The sequence below is a fragment of the Manis pentadactyla genome, chromosome 2, assembly GCF_030020395.1.
Source record: "Manis pentadactyla isolate mManPen7 chromosome 2, mManPen7.hap1, whole genome shotgun sequence".
In the NCBI taxonomy this organism is placed as follows: Eukaryota; Metazoa; Chordata; class Mammalia; order Pholidota; family Manidae; genus Manis; species Manis pentadactyla.
Window position 1 is genome coordinate 151,041,991 of NC_080020.1, and position 17,137 is coordinate 151,059,127.

The 17,137-nt window shown below is 43.0% G+C and overlaps 1 protein-coding gene across 2 annotated transcripts; it reads right to left on the reverse strand.

Moving 5' to 3' along the window:
* Positions 1-11,630: 11,630 nt before the first annotated feature.
* RPL31 (ribosomal protein L31) lies at positions 11,631-17,137 on the reverse strand. 2 transcript variants are annotated; one of them, XM_036881407.2, is made up of 5 exons: positions 17,026-17,137; positions 16,570-16,676; positions 13,379-13,504; positions 12,044-12,156; positions 11,631-11,695 (listed from the first exon to the last, which is right to left on the reverse strand). In XM_036881407.2, exons 2-5 carry the CDS (start codon positions 16,674-16,676, stop codon positions 11,664-11,666), a joined length of 378 nt encoding a protein of 125 aa, XP_036737302.1. In that variant the 5' UTR covers positions 17,026-17,137; the 3' UTR covers positions 11,631-11,663. The 2 variants fall into 2 exon arrangements, with proteins under 2 accessions (XP_036737302.1, XP_057352917.1); XM_057496934.1 differs by lacking the exon at positions 17,026-17,137 and adding an exon at positions 16,915-16,937.

Consider the following 17,137-nt stretch of genomic DNA (forward strand, 5'->3'; position numbering starts at 1 on the left):
AAATGAAAGATATGCTTTCCTGTGGAGGCAGCAAGGAAGAAGTGGAGAGGTTACATCCCAGTCCTCAACAGCCTCGGGGGGCATCAAACCGTAAGGGGCTGGAGGGTTCTGCCTTGACAGCTTTGTGCAGGGCTAACCTCCAGGAAGGTCCAGTGGTTTTTTTTTTTTTTTTTTTTTTACATGGAGAACAAATTCTTACATAGTCTCCTAATTCTTGGTTGAGTTCCAACAGTATAGATCCAGTCAAATTTGTAGTTTTACTGTATGCACAGGCCAGCTTGGATATCTCCTTCTTCATTCCCATGGCAAGTCCAGGAACTGGTGGGATGAGTGTATCTACAGCTGTAGCAGTGCGTGGATCTTTGTTGGGGTTTTCTGATGATCATCTTCTGGCATGAGTCTTCCAGAGAGTGAATAAGTTACATGGTGAACAGTACAAGGGCAGTCATCACAGAAACTTTCGGTTTTGCTCATGCATTATGAACTATAAACAGTTCAAATATGAATACTCATTTGATTTTTATACTTGATTTATATGTGGATACCACATTTCTCTCTTTATTATTATTATTTTTAATAAAATGCTGAAGTGGTAGGTAGATACAAGGTAAAGGTAGAAAACATAGTTTAGTGTTGTAAGAGAGCAAATGTAGATGATCGGGTGTGTGCCTGTAGATTATGTGTTAATCCAAGCTAGACAAGGGCAATAAAACATCCACGTATGCAGAAGATTTCTCTCAGAACAGGGGGGGTGAGGTTCTAAGCCTCACCTCTGCTGCTCCCCATTTTCTCACCAGATGGCCCCCTGCGACTGTGCCTGTCTTAGGTTGTTCCTCCCTTGAGGAATCTTACCCGTCTCTGGCTAACCAGTCATCTTCCGGGGCCAAACAGGGAAATGTGAAGTTGGTAAGTGAGAGAGAAGCCTTATTGTTTGAAAAGGTTAGCTTTTTACTTCTTTGCATATTTATGCCCTGTGGCTTCTATGCCCAGCATTTGTCTTGAGGTATCTTTACCACTTGGAAGAATTATGATACTCGGTAAATTTGATATGAGGCACGAATTCTATTTAAGGGTTGTAATTAGGAAGGAAGAAGAAAAGCTATAGAAGTAGCAGGCGGAAGAAAACATGGGAAGATTGATTATTTCTTTGACATATCTTCTTGTAGAGTAACTTCAGCATGTATAGGTTTTAAACTACTAATTAAATTGCCCACACACATTAAGATAATAGGAGTATAGTTACATAACCAAAGCATACCTGTAATCACCAGCCATCTCCAGTGAAACCAAGAAAACCAGTTAGGCACCTTAGGCATTTGTGAAAACTTATCTATGATATGGTGGAAATTGTCCAACTGAACTTGAACAGTCTGAGAGAAATCAGACAAATTAAAACAACCCATTCCTGGGGACTGTTCACATCCCATATGTTCTTTTAACAGTAAATAGTCTGTACTTGTAAGATTTTGGAGCGCTACAATTTGCACTTCTCCTAATTCTTGGTTGAGTTCCAACAGTATAGATCCAGTCAAATTTGTTGTTTTACTGTATGCACAGGCCAGCTTAGATATCTCCTTCCTCATTCCCATGGCAAGTCCAGGAGCTGGTGGGATGAGTGCATCTACACCTGTAGCAGTGTGTGGATCTTTGTTGGGGTTTTTTGATGATCATCTTCTGGCATGAGTCTTCCAGAGAATGCTGATGTTGGAAGTTCTTTTTCATATCGTATCTTAGTTCATTTTCGGGGTAGCCAAATTAGGCTTTGATCCTCTGTATAAACACAAACAGACCCTTTGCCTACACTTTTATATGCCCTTTATACTCTTGTGTAGAACTCATTGGAGGTCACCACACAGGAACTGCCTTTTTTTTTTTTTTTTTTTGGTATCATTAATCTACACTTACATGATGAATATTATGTTTACTAGGCTCTCCCCTATACCAGGTCCCCCCTATAAACCCCTTTACAGTCCCAGTGGTTTTTTTTAAAAGGAAGGGGATGTGGTGGTGAAGAAGGTGCTAAAGGAAAATGTGTCTAAAGTGTGTGGGTGGACAGCGCCTGGGGTTCATGGAGGAGGCTGTGATCCAGCCAATGTTGGGGGGCTCTTTCACATACCACAACTGTGAATGAGGGTCCAGGGAAAGAGATGGGGATGTTGGGGTGGGGGCAGATGGCTTTAAAGGGAATTGAGTCACATGCTGAGTTAAATTCAGGACCTCTCAAGGGTGTACAAGGCGGTAACCAGACATTTGAGTATACATTTTAACGCATGTATTAATTTAGTGAATGTGCCGAGGGGTTTCCCTGCTTCCCCCATACCTGGGCATTGGCTACTCAGGCAAAAATACTAAGAGAGTTTCCTTTTTTTTTTGTTTTTTTCTAATGAGCTTTCCCTGGAATAATAAATCTGTTTCACAAATGAGGCTATATATTCAGGTATTGAAACAACCATGTTATAATTATAGAAGTATGCTATTTGTATTGCACGTATATGTTGTATGAAATTCATACATGGCATCCAAAAAGTCATACAGGGCATTTCTCTGGAGCATCTAATTTAGTTATTTTTTCCAGGATATTAAAGGCTAAAATTTTTAGGCTTCACGCAGAGAGAAATTGAAGCAATTTTGTACCAAACACCCACATTTTACGAGAATAACTTTGGCAGGACTGCAGAATGTCATGGTTTAGACAGATCTACTACTAGTTGACCAGTTCACCATGTTGCCTCTATAAACAAAAACTTTAATTTAAACAACTTTACTTGCCATTAGAGACAGAAGATTCTAAGACCTGGTGTATTCCAGAGTTCAGATTTCAGTCACTTCTCCAGAGCCAAGACTATAATTTTCCAAAAAGAAAGGTCATGTTTTTTCTGGAAATAGGACAGGATTGCAGAACTGTCTTTTAATGAGCAGAATTTAATAAATCAAAAGCTTAGGGAATAAACTTCTCATGTGGGTTTAAAGAAATACCACACAGTAAGTTTTCTGAGTTTATCCAGATTCTGAAAAAGTGTTAAGACTGAAATAAAGCCCAATTAAATTACTAGCACAGCACACTCCACCCTCCCTTAAAGGATTCCAGCTAGAAAACCCTAGGACAATATGCTGTTTCTATTAAAAATCTTGTTCTACTTAAAAGTAAGGATTCTGACAGGCAAAATACAAATTGTTATGGAAAAATTAGGTTTACAAGCATTTGAATTTATAAAAGTCAAATTATGAAAACGTTCATCCATTTTCACATTTATTTTTTCCATTTTTATTTTTATTTATCATTATTTTTTAAAGTATCATTGATATACACTCATGGTTTCACATGAAAAACAATGTGGTTATTACATTCACCCATATCATCAAGTCCCCCCTAAACCCCACTGAAGTCACTGTCCATCAGTGTAGTAAGATGTCAGAGAGTCACTACTTGTCTTCTATGTGCTACACTGTCTTCCCCATGAACCACCCCACACCCTGTGAACTAATCATAATGCATGTCAATTCCCTTCTCCCTTCCTCCCCACCCACCCTACCCCACCACTCCCCATTGGTAACCGCTAGTTCCTTCTTGGAGTCTGTGAGTCTGCTGCTGTTTTGTTCCTTCAGTTTTGCTTCGTCGTTATACTCCACAAATGAGGGAAATCATTTGGTATTTGTCTTTCTCCGCCTGCTCCATCCATGTTGTTGCAAATGGTAGGATTTGTTTCTTTCTTATGGCTGAATAGTGGTTCATTGTGTATATGTACCACATCTTCTTTATCCATTCATCTACTGATAGACACTTAGGTTGCTTCCATATCTTGGCTATTGTAATTAGTGCTGCGATAAACATAGGGGTGCATATGTCTTTTTGAGTCTGAGAATTTGTTTTCTTTGGATAAATTCATAGGAGTGGAATTCCCGAGTCAAATGGTATTTCTATTTTTAGTTTTTTGAGGAACCTCCACATTGCTTTCCACAATGACTGAACTAATTTACATTCCCAGAAACAGTGTGGGAGGGTTCCCCTTTCCCCGCATCCTCACCAGCATTTGTTGTTCCTAACTGGTGTGAGGTGATATCTCATTGTGGTTTTAATTTGCATTTCCCTGATGATTAGCGATGTGGAGCATCTTTTCATGTGCCTATTGACCATCTGAATTTCTTGTTGGGAGAAGTGTCTGTTCATATCCTCCGCCCATTTTTTAATCAGGTTCTTTGCTTTTTGGGTGTTGAGGTGTGTGAGTTCTTTACTTATTTTGGATGTTAACCCCTTGTCGGATATGTCATTTACAAATATATTCTCCCATACTGTAGGATGCCTTTTTGTTCTACTGATGGTGTCTTTTGCTGTACAGAAGCTTTTTAGCTTGATGTAGTCCCATTTGTTCATTTTTGCTTTTGTTTCCCTTATACAAGGAGATGCATTCAGGAAGAAGTCGCTCATGTTTATATTCAGAAGATTTTTGTCTATGTTTTCTTCCAAGAGTTTTATGGTTTCATGACTTACATTCAGGTCTTTCATCCATCTTGAGTTTACTTTTGTGTGTGGGGTTAGACAATAATCCAGTTTCATTCTCTTACACGTAGCTGTCCAGTTTTGCCAACACCAGCTGTTGAAGAGACTGTCATATCCCCATTGTATGTCCATGGCTCCTTTATCATATATTAATTGGCCTTATTATATGTGTGGGTTTATATCTGGGCTCTCTATTCTATTCCATTGATCTATGTGTCGGTTCTTATGCCGGCACCAAATTATCTTGATCCCTGTGGCTTTGTAGTAGAGCTTAAAGTTGAGGAGCATAATCCCCCCAGCTTTATTCTTCCTTCTCAGAATGATTGCTTGGGCTATTCAGCGTCTTTTGTGGTTCCATATGAATTTTAGAACGATTTTCCCTAGTTCGTTGAAGAATGCTGTTGGTATTTTGATAGGAATTGGATGGCCATTTTGACAATATCAGTTCTTCCTATCCATGAGCATGGGATGTATTTCCATTTACTGGCATCTTCAATTTCTCTCATGAGTGTCTTGTAATTTTCAGGGTATAGGTCTTTCACTTCCTTGGTTAGGTTTATTCCTAGATATTTTATTCTTTTTGATGCAATTGTGAATGGAATTGCTTTCCTGATTTCTCTTTCTGCTAGCTCATCATTAGTGTATAGGAAAGCAACAGATTTCTGTGTATTAATTTTGTATCCTGCCATATTGCTGAATTCAGATATTAGTTCTAGTAGTTTTGGGGTGGATTCTTTAGGGTTTTCTGTCTACAATATCATGTCATCTGCAAACAGTGACAGTTTAACTTCTTCCTTACCAATCTGGATGCCTTTTCTTTCTTTGTGTTATGTGATTGCCATGGCTAGGACCTCCAGAACTATGTTGAATAAAAGTGGGGACAGTGGGCATTCTTGTCTTGTTCCCGATCTTAAAGGAAAAGCTTTCAGCTTCTCACTGTTAAGTATGATGTTGGCTGTGGGTTTGTCATATATGGCCTTTATTACGTTAAGGTACTTGCCCTCTATACCCATTTTGTTGAGAGTTTTTATCATGAATGGATGTTGAATTTTATCAAATGCTTTTTCAGCTTCTATGGAGATGATCATGTTGTTGTCCTTTTTGTTATATGGTATATGATGTTGATGGATTTTCAAATATTGTACCGTCCTTGCATCCCTGAAATAAATCCGACTTGATCATGATGGATGATCTTTTTGATGTATTTTTGAATTCAATTTGCTAATATATTGAGTATTTTTTCATCTATGCTCATCAGGGATATTGGTCTGTAAATTTTCTTTTTTTGTGGTGTCTTTGCCTGTTTTGGTATTATAGTGATGCTGACCTCATAGAATGAGTTTGGAAGGATTCCTTCCTCTTTTACTTTTTGGAAAACTTTGAGAATGGGTGTTAGGTCTTCACTAAATGTTTGATAAAATTCAGCGGTGAAGCCATCTGGTCCAGTTTTGTTCTTAGGTAGTTTTTTGATTACCAATTCAATTTTGTTGCTGGTAATTGGTCTGTTCAGATTTTCTGTTTCATCCTGAATCAGCCTTGGAAGGTTGTATTTTTCTAGAAAGTTGTCCATTTCTTCTAGGTTATCCAATTTGTTAGCATATAATTTTTCATAGTATTTTCTAACAGTTCTTTGTATTTCATAGTGATTTTCCTTTCTCATTTCTGATTCTGTTTATGTGTGTAGACTCACTTTTTTTCTTGATAAGTCTGGCTAGGGGTTTACCCATTTTATTTTCTCAAAGGAGCAGTTCCTGCTCTCATTGATTCTATTGTTTTAGTCTTCCTGGTTTTATTTATTTCTGTTCTAATCTTTATTATGTCCTTCCTTCTGACTTTGGCCCTCATTTGTTTTTCTTTTTCTAGTTTTGTTAATTCTGAGTGTAGACTGTTCATATGGGATTGTTATTCTTTCCTGAGGTAAGCTTCTATTGCAATATACTTCCCTCTTAGCACAGCCTTTGCTGCATCCCACAGATTTTGCGGTGTTGCATTATTGTTGTCATTTGTCTCCATATATTGCTTCATCTCTGTTTTTATTTGGTCATTGATCCACTGATTATTTAGGAGCATGTTGTTAAGCCTCCATGTTTTTGTGGGCTTTTTTGTTTTCTATGCATAATTTATTTCTAGTTTCATACCTTTGTGGTCTGAGAAGCTGATTGGTACTATTTCAATCTTTTTGAATTTACCAAGGCTCTTTTTGTGGCCTAGTATATGATCTATTCTTGAAAATGTTCCATGTGCACTTGAGAAGAATGTGTATCCTGCTGCTTTTGGGTGGAGTGTTCTGTAGATATGTTAGGTCCATCTATTCTAATGTGTTGGTCAGTGGCTCTGTCTCCTTATGTATTTTCTGTTTGTTTGATCTGTCCTTTGGAGTGAGTGGTGTGTTGAAGTCTCCTAAAATGAATGCATTGCATTCTGTTTCCTCCTTTAATTTTGTTAGTATTTGTTTCACATATGTAGGTGCTCCTGTGTTGGGTGCATAGGTATTTATAATGGTTATATCTTCTTGTTGGATTGACCCCTTTATCATTATGTAATGCCCTTGTCTCTTGTTACTTTCTTTGTTTTGAAGTCTATTTTGTCTGATACAAGTACTGCACCTCCTGCTTTTTTCCCCCTATTAGTTGCATGAAATACCTTTTTCCATCCCTTCACTTTTAGACTGTGTATGTCTTTGGGTTTAAAGTGAGTCTCTGGCAGGCAGCATATAGACTGGTCTTTTTTTTTATCCATCCAGTGACTCTATGTCTTTTGATTGGTGCATTCAGACCATTTACATTTAGGGTGATTATCGATAGATATGTACTTATTGCCATTGCAGGCTTTAGATTCGTAGTTATCAAAGGATCAAGGGTAACTTCCTTACTATCTGTCTAATTAAACTCACATTATGCTATTACAAACACAATCTAAAGGTTCTTTTTTTTTTCTTTCATTTCCTTCCTCCTCCATTCTTTATATATTAGGTATCATATTGTGTACTCTTTGTCTATCCCTTGACTGACTTTGGAGGTAGTTGATTTGATTTTGTATCTGCTTCATAATTAATTGTTCTTTCTTTACTGTGTTTTTATTTTCTCTGGTGACAGCTATTTATCCTTAGGAGCACTTTCATCTATAGCAGTTCCTCCAAAATACACTGTAGAGATGGTTTGTGGGAGGTAAATTCTCTCAGCTTTTGCTTATCTGGAAATTGTTTAATCCCTCCTTGAAATTTAAATGATAATCTTGCCAGATAGAGTATTCTTGGTTCATGGCCCATCTGCTTTATTGCATTAAATGCATCATGCCACTCCCTTCTGGCCTGTAAGGTTTCTGCTGGGAAGTCTGATGATAGCCTGATGGGTTTTCCTTTGTATTTGATCATTTTTCTCTCTCTGGCTGCTTTTAATAGTCTGTCCTTATCCTTGATCTTTGCCATTTTAATTATTATATGTCTTGGTGGTGTTCTCCTTGGGTACCTTGTGTTGGGAGATCTGTGCACCTCCACGGCCTGAGGGAGTATCTCCTTCCCCAGATTGGGGAAATTCTCAGTAATTACCTCCTCAAAGACACTTACTATCCGTTTTCCTTTCTTTTCTTCTGGTACCCCTATAATATGAATATTGTTCTGTTTAGATTGGTCACATAGTTCTCTCAATGTTCTTTCATTCCTAGAGATCCTTTTTTCTCTCTCTGCCTCAGCTTCTTTGTATTCTTGTTCTGTAATTTCTATTTCATTTACCATCTCATCTACTTTATCTAACCTGCTTTTAAATCCCTCCATTGTATGTTTCCTTTCAGATACTGTATTCTCTAATGATTGAATCTCATTTGTGAATTCTTCCATGAGTTCTTGAATAATTTTATGTACTTCCATGAGCATATTTATTTTTATTTTGAATTCTCTTTCAGGAAGATTAATGAGTTGTTTCACTTGGCCCCCTTTCTGGTGTTTGTCGGATTTTGGTTTGAACCAGGTTCCTTTGACATTTCACATTTGTATGTGGTGTCCTCTAGTGCCCAGAAGCTATACTCTGGAGTTGCTGCTTCCAGCTGCAGTGACTATCTCCACTGCCAGGGCCAGTAGGCCAAGTGTGCAGGGAGATGCCTCTATGCTTTGCTCTTGTGGCTGCTGTAGTTGTGGCCTCCCTCTGGCTGGCCTGGCTCAATGGTTGGGGCAGCCGGTTTGCAAGCCATTGCTGGCCGGGAGGAATGCACAGCGGGTTGCATATCACGGTGGGGGGCCTTGGAGCTCCTTAGACAGCTAGGGGGATGGAGCACCTGAAAGTTCCCAACCTGATGGGCACAGTGCGCCTGGACAATTTTGTCTACCTGTCCTTTCTCCTGAGCAGCAAGCTCTGTGCAATCCTTGCCCCTTTAGCAGCCCTCTCACTGTTAGAAATTCTCTGCCTTTCTTTTGTCCCAGAGTGGCCAGATATGGATCGGTTTTCTACAAGTGATTGGAATCTCAAGTCTCTTCAAGTATTCTGCCTGTCTTAGCTTTCCAACCCCACTAATGTTCAGAGAACCATGTAATGTAGGTTTGTGCTCCCAAAGTGGATGTCCAGGGCTGGGTGTTCAGCAGTCCTAGGCCTTCACCCTCTCCCTACTCAGTTTCTCTTCCCCCTGCCAGTGAGCTGGGGTGGGGGAAGGGCCTTTGTCCTGCCAGATCAAGGCTTTGGTACTTTACTCTGTTCCATGAGGTCTGTTCTTTTCCCCAGGTGTATGCAGTCTGGCTCAGCCTTCTTTCCTGTTGCTCTTTCAGGATTAGTTGTATTAACTGTATTTTTCATATTACATGTGGTTTTGGGAGGAGGTTTGTCTCACCTCTCATGCTGCCATCTTTAATCCTGACAGATTTTCTGTTTTAGGAGTGTTCATGCGTAGTTCCTTTAAAGAGGAAATGGTCACACTGTATACAAAATATTTAGACTTACTTTTCAGGAATACAGCAATTGTGTAAATAATAAAACTCCAGGTCCCCTCACATCAGCATGATGTTTTCTCATGGGGAAAGAGGTCTGTAGTTGGCAGAAGCTTGAGAGGCTGCTGCTCTGTCTCCCCCAATCAAGATGACCTGTGTACATGTCTCATGCACAGACACACAAACCCTGTGCATGTCACTGATTTCTCAGTGTTGGAGCCCGGGGAGCTCCAACCCTGGTGAGTTTAATTACAGGTTGTGACTGCTTAGGTGCCAAATGTCCCGGTCATCTTCCCAGATTACCATCATCTCTAAGGTTGAGATGTTCCAGGAACTTTTGCTGTCCTTTCTACAGTGAACCACTGTTTTTTTGTGGCACAACCTTTATATAAAGATCTGAAACTTGATAGACTGATACACATTGCAGCTCAAAAAGCCTAATGCCATTACCCGGCTTCTTCAGGGCTTGCTTCCATCTTTTCCGTATCTTTGACTATCCTTAGACACATCTTGAAGTTAAAAAAGAAAAAGTTACCTGATGCAAAGATGTATGCATGCATGTATATAACAAGAGACAGAAACAGCCTCCAGAGAAAATTGTACAAATTTCTTTATTACAAAATGTCCAGTCACAGAAAAACACAAGAAAACTTTTATATTTGGGAAAGGAACCGGTGTCTCGGATATAAAATAATTTACACATTAGTTGCAATCAATGAAGTAAACAAGAAACAGTTCAGTGTTTTACTTAGAGGAAAAACATAACGGTGTTGGGTGAAGAGCCTCATTCCATTAGGGTGTAGACCAGTAGGTATGGGCCTGCAGCCTGCTTAATAACCACTGGCTTCACTGTCTGATTGGTGGGCTGATTTTGTTACTGTGGTTTCCAAATGAAGCCAGAACTTTAAAAAACTGAAGGTGCCTGCATTATCTCCTCTGTTAAGCTGTGGAACTTATAATGAAAACCACCATTTAAAAATAATGAAGAATTATTTTCATCTCTATAACAGATCCCCAACCCAGTGCTTCTCCAATGCAAAGGAAAGGCAATCCAGAGAGTGCAATCCGGCTAGCACATGTGGACAGGCCACGGCTTGCTAGTGAACAGCATGCTCTTGGGAGGATGTGGTGGGATGCACCATTGGCTAAAGTGAACTGACAACACTCCTGTGGGGTGCTGGACTCCCGCCCAGCATGGCAGCAGTGTGTGTCCTAGAAGCTTCAGAGGCGAGGGAAACCTGGCCAGCATTCTTGTTCCTGATCCTTTTCCACATGCCAGCTGCTGTGCCCTGGACATGGGTACCATCAGGAGTTCTGAAATGTATGCAGTGTGCAGGGAAGCCAAAGGTCAAACTCCCCTCCCAAGCCCCCGTGGCCACCCCGGGTCATCCATCCACTGGTTAAAGCTGAGTGCCACTGCTGCAGCTGAGGTGCTGGGCACTACCAGGGCAGCTGCTCGAGGCCTGAGGACTCGGACAAGCTATTGAGCCTGCGAGGCAGTGGTGGGGGTGTGGGCTGAAGGGGTTAGGCCAGGGTCCCAGGCTGTTGCGAGTAGGTGTGGAGAGAAGTGGCGAGTCCTGGTGCTACTGTGCAGAGGTTGGTGTCTGCTCATGGGAAGATAAAATTTTCCAGAGGAGGTTCTGCACTTCAGCTGCTCCTCAGCTGCATCCCTGGGGTGGCCCTGTTGATGGGGGCAGGTGCAGGACTCCAGTTCACTGGGGGCTGGCACTGGGGTGGGGCAGCACCGTGGTAAGAGGGTGGGCGTGGAGAGAGGAAGCTGAGCACTGCCAGATGGGAGTGAACCCTGAAGCCAGCCTCCCTGCCAGCAAAAAGGGTTCCTTCGGGCCCCATGGGCTTGGAACTAGGCTGTGGGATTGGTTCCATTAAATGTGGGCTGCTGCTCTACATGTGCCCTATACAGTTTTGGATTTTGGAACCTGAGCCCACATGTAAATAATCAACATGGCAGAATTCAAATACACAAGCAGGCCGCATTCTATATACAAATACCTAAACAGTCATTCTCAAGCCATGCAGAACTTCAACATCACCTTAAAAAGCCTGTTTTGGCCCTGTCCAAAGAAACCTCCAGGAACTGGGGAGAAAGGGTACAGGTGTAGTATTTAGGAAAAGCTCTCCAAATGATCTTGTAATTGGAACCTTACTTTAAGATATACAAACACATTGCATAGCAAGTAGAAAAAGAATATCAAACCTGAGGGCAGTTTTATAACTTTATTTGACAATCAGCTGTTAGTTCTCATCCACATTAACTGTCTGTAGATCTGGGGGAACAAAAAGAGCAACAGCCAGTCAACTTCCATACGCACACACCATGTTTTACTTTAACACTCCAGAAACCTTTTCTGGAAGGGTTTAGGCTAGTAATAGTATTCCACATGGCCTTTTTACTACTCAGGTATGGACCTGTTTTGTATCCTTCTGCATTTTTCTACACTGGGACACAATTAAAAAAGGGTTTTCCACTGTTGCCTGTTCTGCATAGGGAACCACTCAGCCTCCCTATTGGAAGGATGCCAGGCAAACAGGTGTTGGACAGATAAATTCACATTATAAAACAGCCAAGGGTATTTTCTAATTTAAATAGCTTTGTGGGATGGAATAAAACTTACTTTTGAAGGTGGTGACAGGGACATAGGTAACCAACGTATAGAGCTTGTTTGGGGAATCTTCATCCTCATTACGTTTTCTGGACAACCGCACACGGATACGGTATGGGACGTTCCTAATAAAAATAAAAATTCTGCTAAAGTCAACGCCAGCTCGATTCGCATACCCCATCTCCACTTCTATAACATGCTCCCAATGCTCTGTCCTTGTCCTGACCTGACCCATCAGCCACTCAGGTGTCTTATCAGTTCCATGGAAGATAAACAGCCACAGGTGGACATTAAATGTTTATGTCTTGGCAGGCGGCCACCACTGATACCTAACTTAGGGAGAATGTGGGCCCAAACACGCCAGTTCTCTTCCCTGTATCACCAACACCCAAGTCCTGCTTATGGGATTATCTGTTAAAACTTCAATCTGGACGAACACTAAAAACCCCATGGGCCATACTGAACATGCACCCAACCTCTGAGCAGCAGCATTAGGGCTGACTCTCTCTCCTTTTATCAATCTGAGGACACGAGGTGTCCTGACACTCAGGAGTTCTCCTGGCTCACGTGATACCACTCCCCCCATCTCAAGGGAGCTCGCTGGCGGCTCCTTTATCAGATAAACCCTCAGTGCTGGCCCCCTGCAGGGCTGCATCAGCTCCTTTATCCCACCAACCTTAACCGTAAAATACTACAGTCCCCTGCACCCCGGTCCAGGCTCATGTAACCACTCAGTCCATGCCAGCACCAATCCCTTAGCTGGTCCCACTTTGGCCCTGGACCTTGTATAGCCCTCCACTGTAAAAACCACCTGCTTAATTAAGCAGGGTCTGAATCTCAGCACTGCTACATCTGGGTGGGACAGCTCCTTGTGATGGGGATGAGACCTTGCGTGCCATAGGATGTTCAGTGGAATCCTTGGCCTGCGGTGACCCCAGGAGTGAGAGCCAGCAGTGCACCTGGGGGAGTGTGGGTAAAACTGCCCATTTGTCTTTGCTTTGACCTGTAAGACCCATATCTGTCCCCTGCCCAACTGTCCACCCTCATTCACTGTTGTTCAAGTCACTCCACTCCACTTAGGCTGACCTCTGCCCCCGGGTCACACCAAGTTTGACTCTCTCTGCAATGCTCTTACAGACCCTCATACTGATGCTCACTCAGCACTGGGGTCTCTGTTCAAATGCCACATCACAGGGCTTCCCTGCAGACTTTGCCCCACCCGGAGTCACTGTCATAATTTAATACTTCGTATGCATTAGCTAATGACTGACATACAGACTGTGGGACGAGGCGGTTGAGCAGTGTGACTGTGTAACACAGTTTAGGTAACACAGGTAAGTTTAGCACCTTATTCCTTTGGCCCAGACGGCTTTGTTGAGCCTGGTGTCAATGCGCACATCTGGAGTTCCCATCTCCTTCATGGCAAATTTCCGGATCTCTTTGAGTGCCCGAGGGGCGCGCTTCTTGAAACCCCTGAGATTCAAATATAAAACAAATTACATGGGTACAAAACTAAATGAAGCACATAACATCGGATGTCCTATTTTCATAAAACAAATTTAAACCAAACCTTAACAAGGCAGGAAAAATCTTTTGCTTCACCACTATAATGCCCAGCACCTAGTGTTAGTACCGGGGACACAGAGATGCACAACCCAATTTGATTGATATACAGTCAAGGTTCATTATATGACACTCATGAGATGCTAGTACACACACTGGTTAACCCCTATCCTGATAAAAACACCCGGAAGGTCTAATAATACCGCCTACCAAGGAGAACATAATCAAAGAATGATGTTAGAATACGCCTGTACATAATGCACACAACACTTAATTAAGTGTCCTCAGGTCAAACAGAGTTATTTGTCACATTTTAAGACAGGCATGCTTTTGGAGATCATTCAATGCTTAAAGGGCAGCAGCATGAAATGAAGAGATTTCCCCTCAAGAGTCTGAGGACAGTTCATTCTACAAAGCTGACAGGAAGTGCCAGGCACTTGTTACAGCCTCATGTCGGTTCTGACTCTGAGTCAGGTACTATGAACCTATTGTTTAGGTAAGGGTACATAAATTCATTTGCATTTAATGCTATCAATTAAATAAAGAAATGTGAAAAAACAAAACTCTACTATGAGTTGAAATGATCAAGCACTTGGGTAAAGTGAAGGCCATTCCAAGTGGGGCAAAGACCAAAGTCTAAAGCGGAGTCCTATCACCCCAGGACTGGACATCAGGAAGAGGCCATGCCGAGTACTGGCCTCTGCAACCCACGGCACAGTGCCTGGCACTTCACAGGGCCCCACACTTGTGTATGAAGCAAACCTATGAAATCCAGTAACACTAACACATGGAGCATGCCAAAGTGACCGAATTCCTCTCTAAGACCTTTGTGACTTCCCGTGGCCTACAACACATGACTCGCCACACACCCCCACTTCACTTTGCTCTACCATGCCTCTCCCTACTCCCTCTGTTCTACCCTTGCCGGCCACCTTGTTATTTCTAGGGTATATCAAGCAACCACACTTCACTCACTCACTCAAATACTTAAGGAGCGAGAAATAAAAGGTGCTGGAATCAACAGTAGTAGCTCTAACAGACTAATCCCATTCTTCTCATAGCTTATGTGGGTGACACACAGAGTACATGAAACTGCATTTTAAGTAAGACAGCCAAAGACACATCGGAATAAAAATCTAAGATAATGATGGAAGCCACTCAGGGATCCGAGAAAAGCATTCAGGCAGAGGGAAAAAAGTAAACATAAAACCAGTTACCCTGAATCAGGTACATGTCTGGTATGATTAATAAGAGTAAGTGCCCAGCTCTGTGGAAACACAGCAAGAACTTCGGCTTCTACGAGTGAGATGGGAAGGCAATGGAGGGTGTGAGGACAGACCAGGTGTTTGGGGGCCAGGAGGGAACCAGGAGCTGCTAACTGGAACCATCCGACAGAGAGAGAGAGGATGGTGGTGGTACCATTGCAGCGGGCCTGGTAGTGGAAGGCAGAGCCATCAGGATACGCTCACTTGCGCACAGTGAAACAGAGAAGGCCATGAGAGAAACAGAAAGGTTAGGAGTTTGGTTTGAGAGGCCTATAACACCCAAGCGGAGACGTTAACAGGGGCTGGGCATTTGAGGCCCTAAGACTAATTACCGTTACCAAGAGTAGATGGAAAGCAGAGGGGCTGAGTCCTGGCACTCAACATTAAGAAGATGGGGTGTGAGGAGGAACCAACAAAAGAGACCAAGAAGGAGCAGGTAGAAGTGTGGGGTCTTTGGACATAAAATGAATAAAGCATTTTCTACAGAAGAATGAACTGCCAGTTGTTGCCAATCAAGTCGGGACTGAGAAATGACCAAAGGATCGAGTACCATGCAGGTCTCCACTTGGGGATTTTGTAACAAAGCACAAAGTATCTGAAACACTTCATCACCTGTAATGGCTCACAGCACACTTTCCAAACATCCCATTATCTGTGTGGCCTTTAAAATAGCACCCTTTCCACCCAGTGACTTAGTTTCCACTTGGCAGTTTTTACTGCTTTGTATCTAAATCTTGTTGCCCGACTTGCTCCACTAAGTAGGCTCTCTGGTTCCCTGCTGATCCGCAGAGCCCAGGACAGTTAAGTGCTGCATAAGCTCCCCAAATGCCTGCCTGCCTGAAATAAAGGGGCCTGGGGTGGAACGTGCTTGTTCACAAGCAGTGTTAATACACAGAAAAGGCAGTGGATTTTTGACCCAGAAGCCACCCGAGATCCCAAATAAGACATGCTTACACACGGCCGTCACTCGGCTTGGAATGCAGAGCTGAAGTGCCCGGCCCAACGTGGACACCACTGCAAATTTAAATCAGTCGCAGAATCAGCTGCCTCGAGACGAGGACTGCCCAGTGAAGTGCAAGAAATTTTGCTCCTTGGACTGGTGCCTTAGTATTTTGCCATATAACATTTGCTATTACAAATACTCCAAAGTATACTGGAGAGATTTGATCTCTATTTTCAGCTGTAAGCACCATACGGAAAAAGGGGGAAACTCACTAACTTTAAAACTAAAACCCAAACTCCAGGGCAAAAACCAAGGACTAGATCATTCGTTATCATTCTCGATCTTCCTGTACATCACAAATCCACTCCCCCAGCGTCTTCAAAAACAAACATTGCCCTACAACCCCACCAATACATTCTTTTTCTGTCTCTCTCTGGTCCACTTCTGGTATTACAACTCAACCAACACAGAGCGCACGTATCTGTGTGGGTCAGAAGGCGAAAGCAATCCATTTAAGTGTTAACATTCCGGGTTGCTTTCCCTCCTATCCACGTCTTTCATCCTTTTGCCTGCCCAGGTCGAATTCAAGCACGGACACGGAGTGGAATGACTTCATCACTACCAAGTTTTCCCAAAGTGGCTCTCTCAGAGCTTTATTATGAAATGTCACGTTTCCAGTCAGGAACCTCTGAGCACCCAGCCTTCACTAGACACTGAGCTCGGGAGCCCGTGCAAGCAGGGGTCTCGTCGAGGGCAAGGATACTCACACTCCATGAATGCGCTTGTGAATGTTGATGGTGTATTCCCTGGTCACTACCTCGTTGATGGCGGAACGGCCCTTCTTCTTCTCGCCACCCTTCTTTGCAGGAGCCATCTAAATCAAGGAGACGAGCCGGCTCAGACCAGAGAGAGACGCATCCGATTGCAGAGGGTTCGGCCATTCCCTGAAGCCCCGGGTCTGGGCTAAGCCAAGCCGCCCACCCCGGGTCCAAGCATCCGCGCCCCGCAGATGCCCCCACCCCGCAAACCCCTGCAGCCCCGGCTGCTCCAAGCCTGGCCGCTCTCCCTCCCAGGCTACGGGAGCCCTTAAATGTAGCGCGGATTCCAGTCACCCCGGAACGCGGAGCCTCGGGCCAGTTCAGGAGAGAGCCCGTGGTCCCGGTCAACACACTCCGTGACGGGGATGGAACCAGATTCCTGAAACCGGCGCCTAGGGCCCATACCTACTCTGCTGGGGCCAGGTTCGGAAGGAAGAGCGCGACGTATTGTGGGAGACGGACAGCAGCGCCGCGAATACAACTTCCGGGTCGCCTGGAGGCGGCGGGCTTGGGGGTG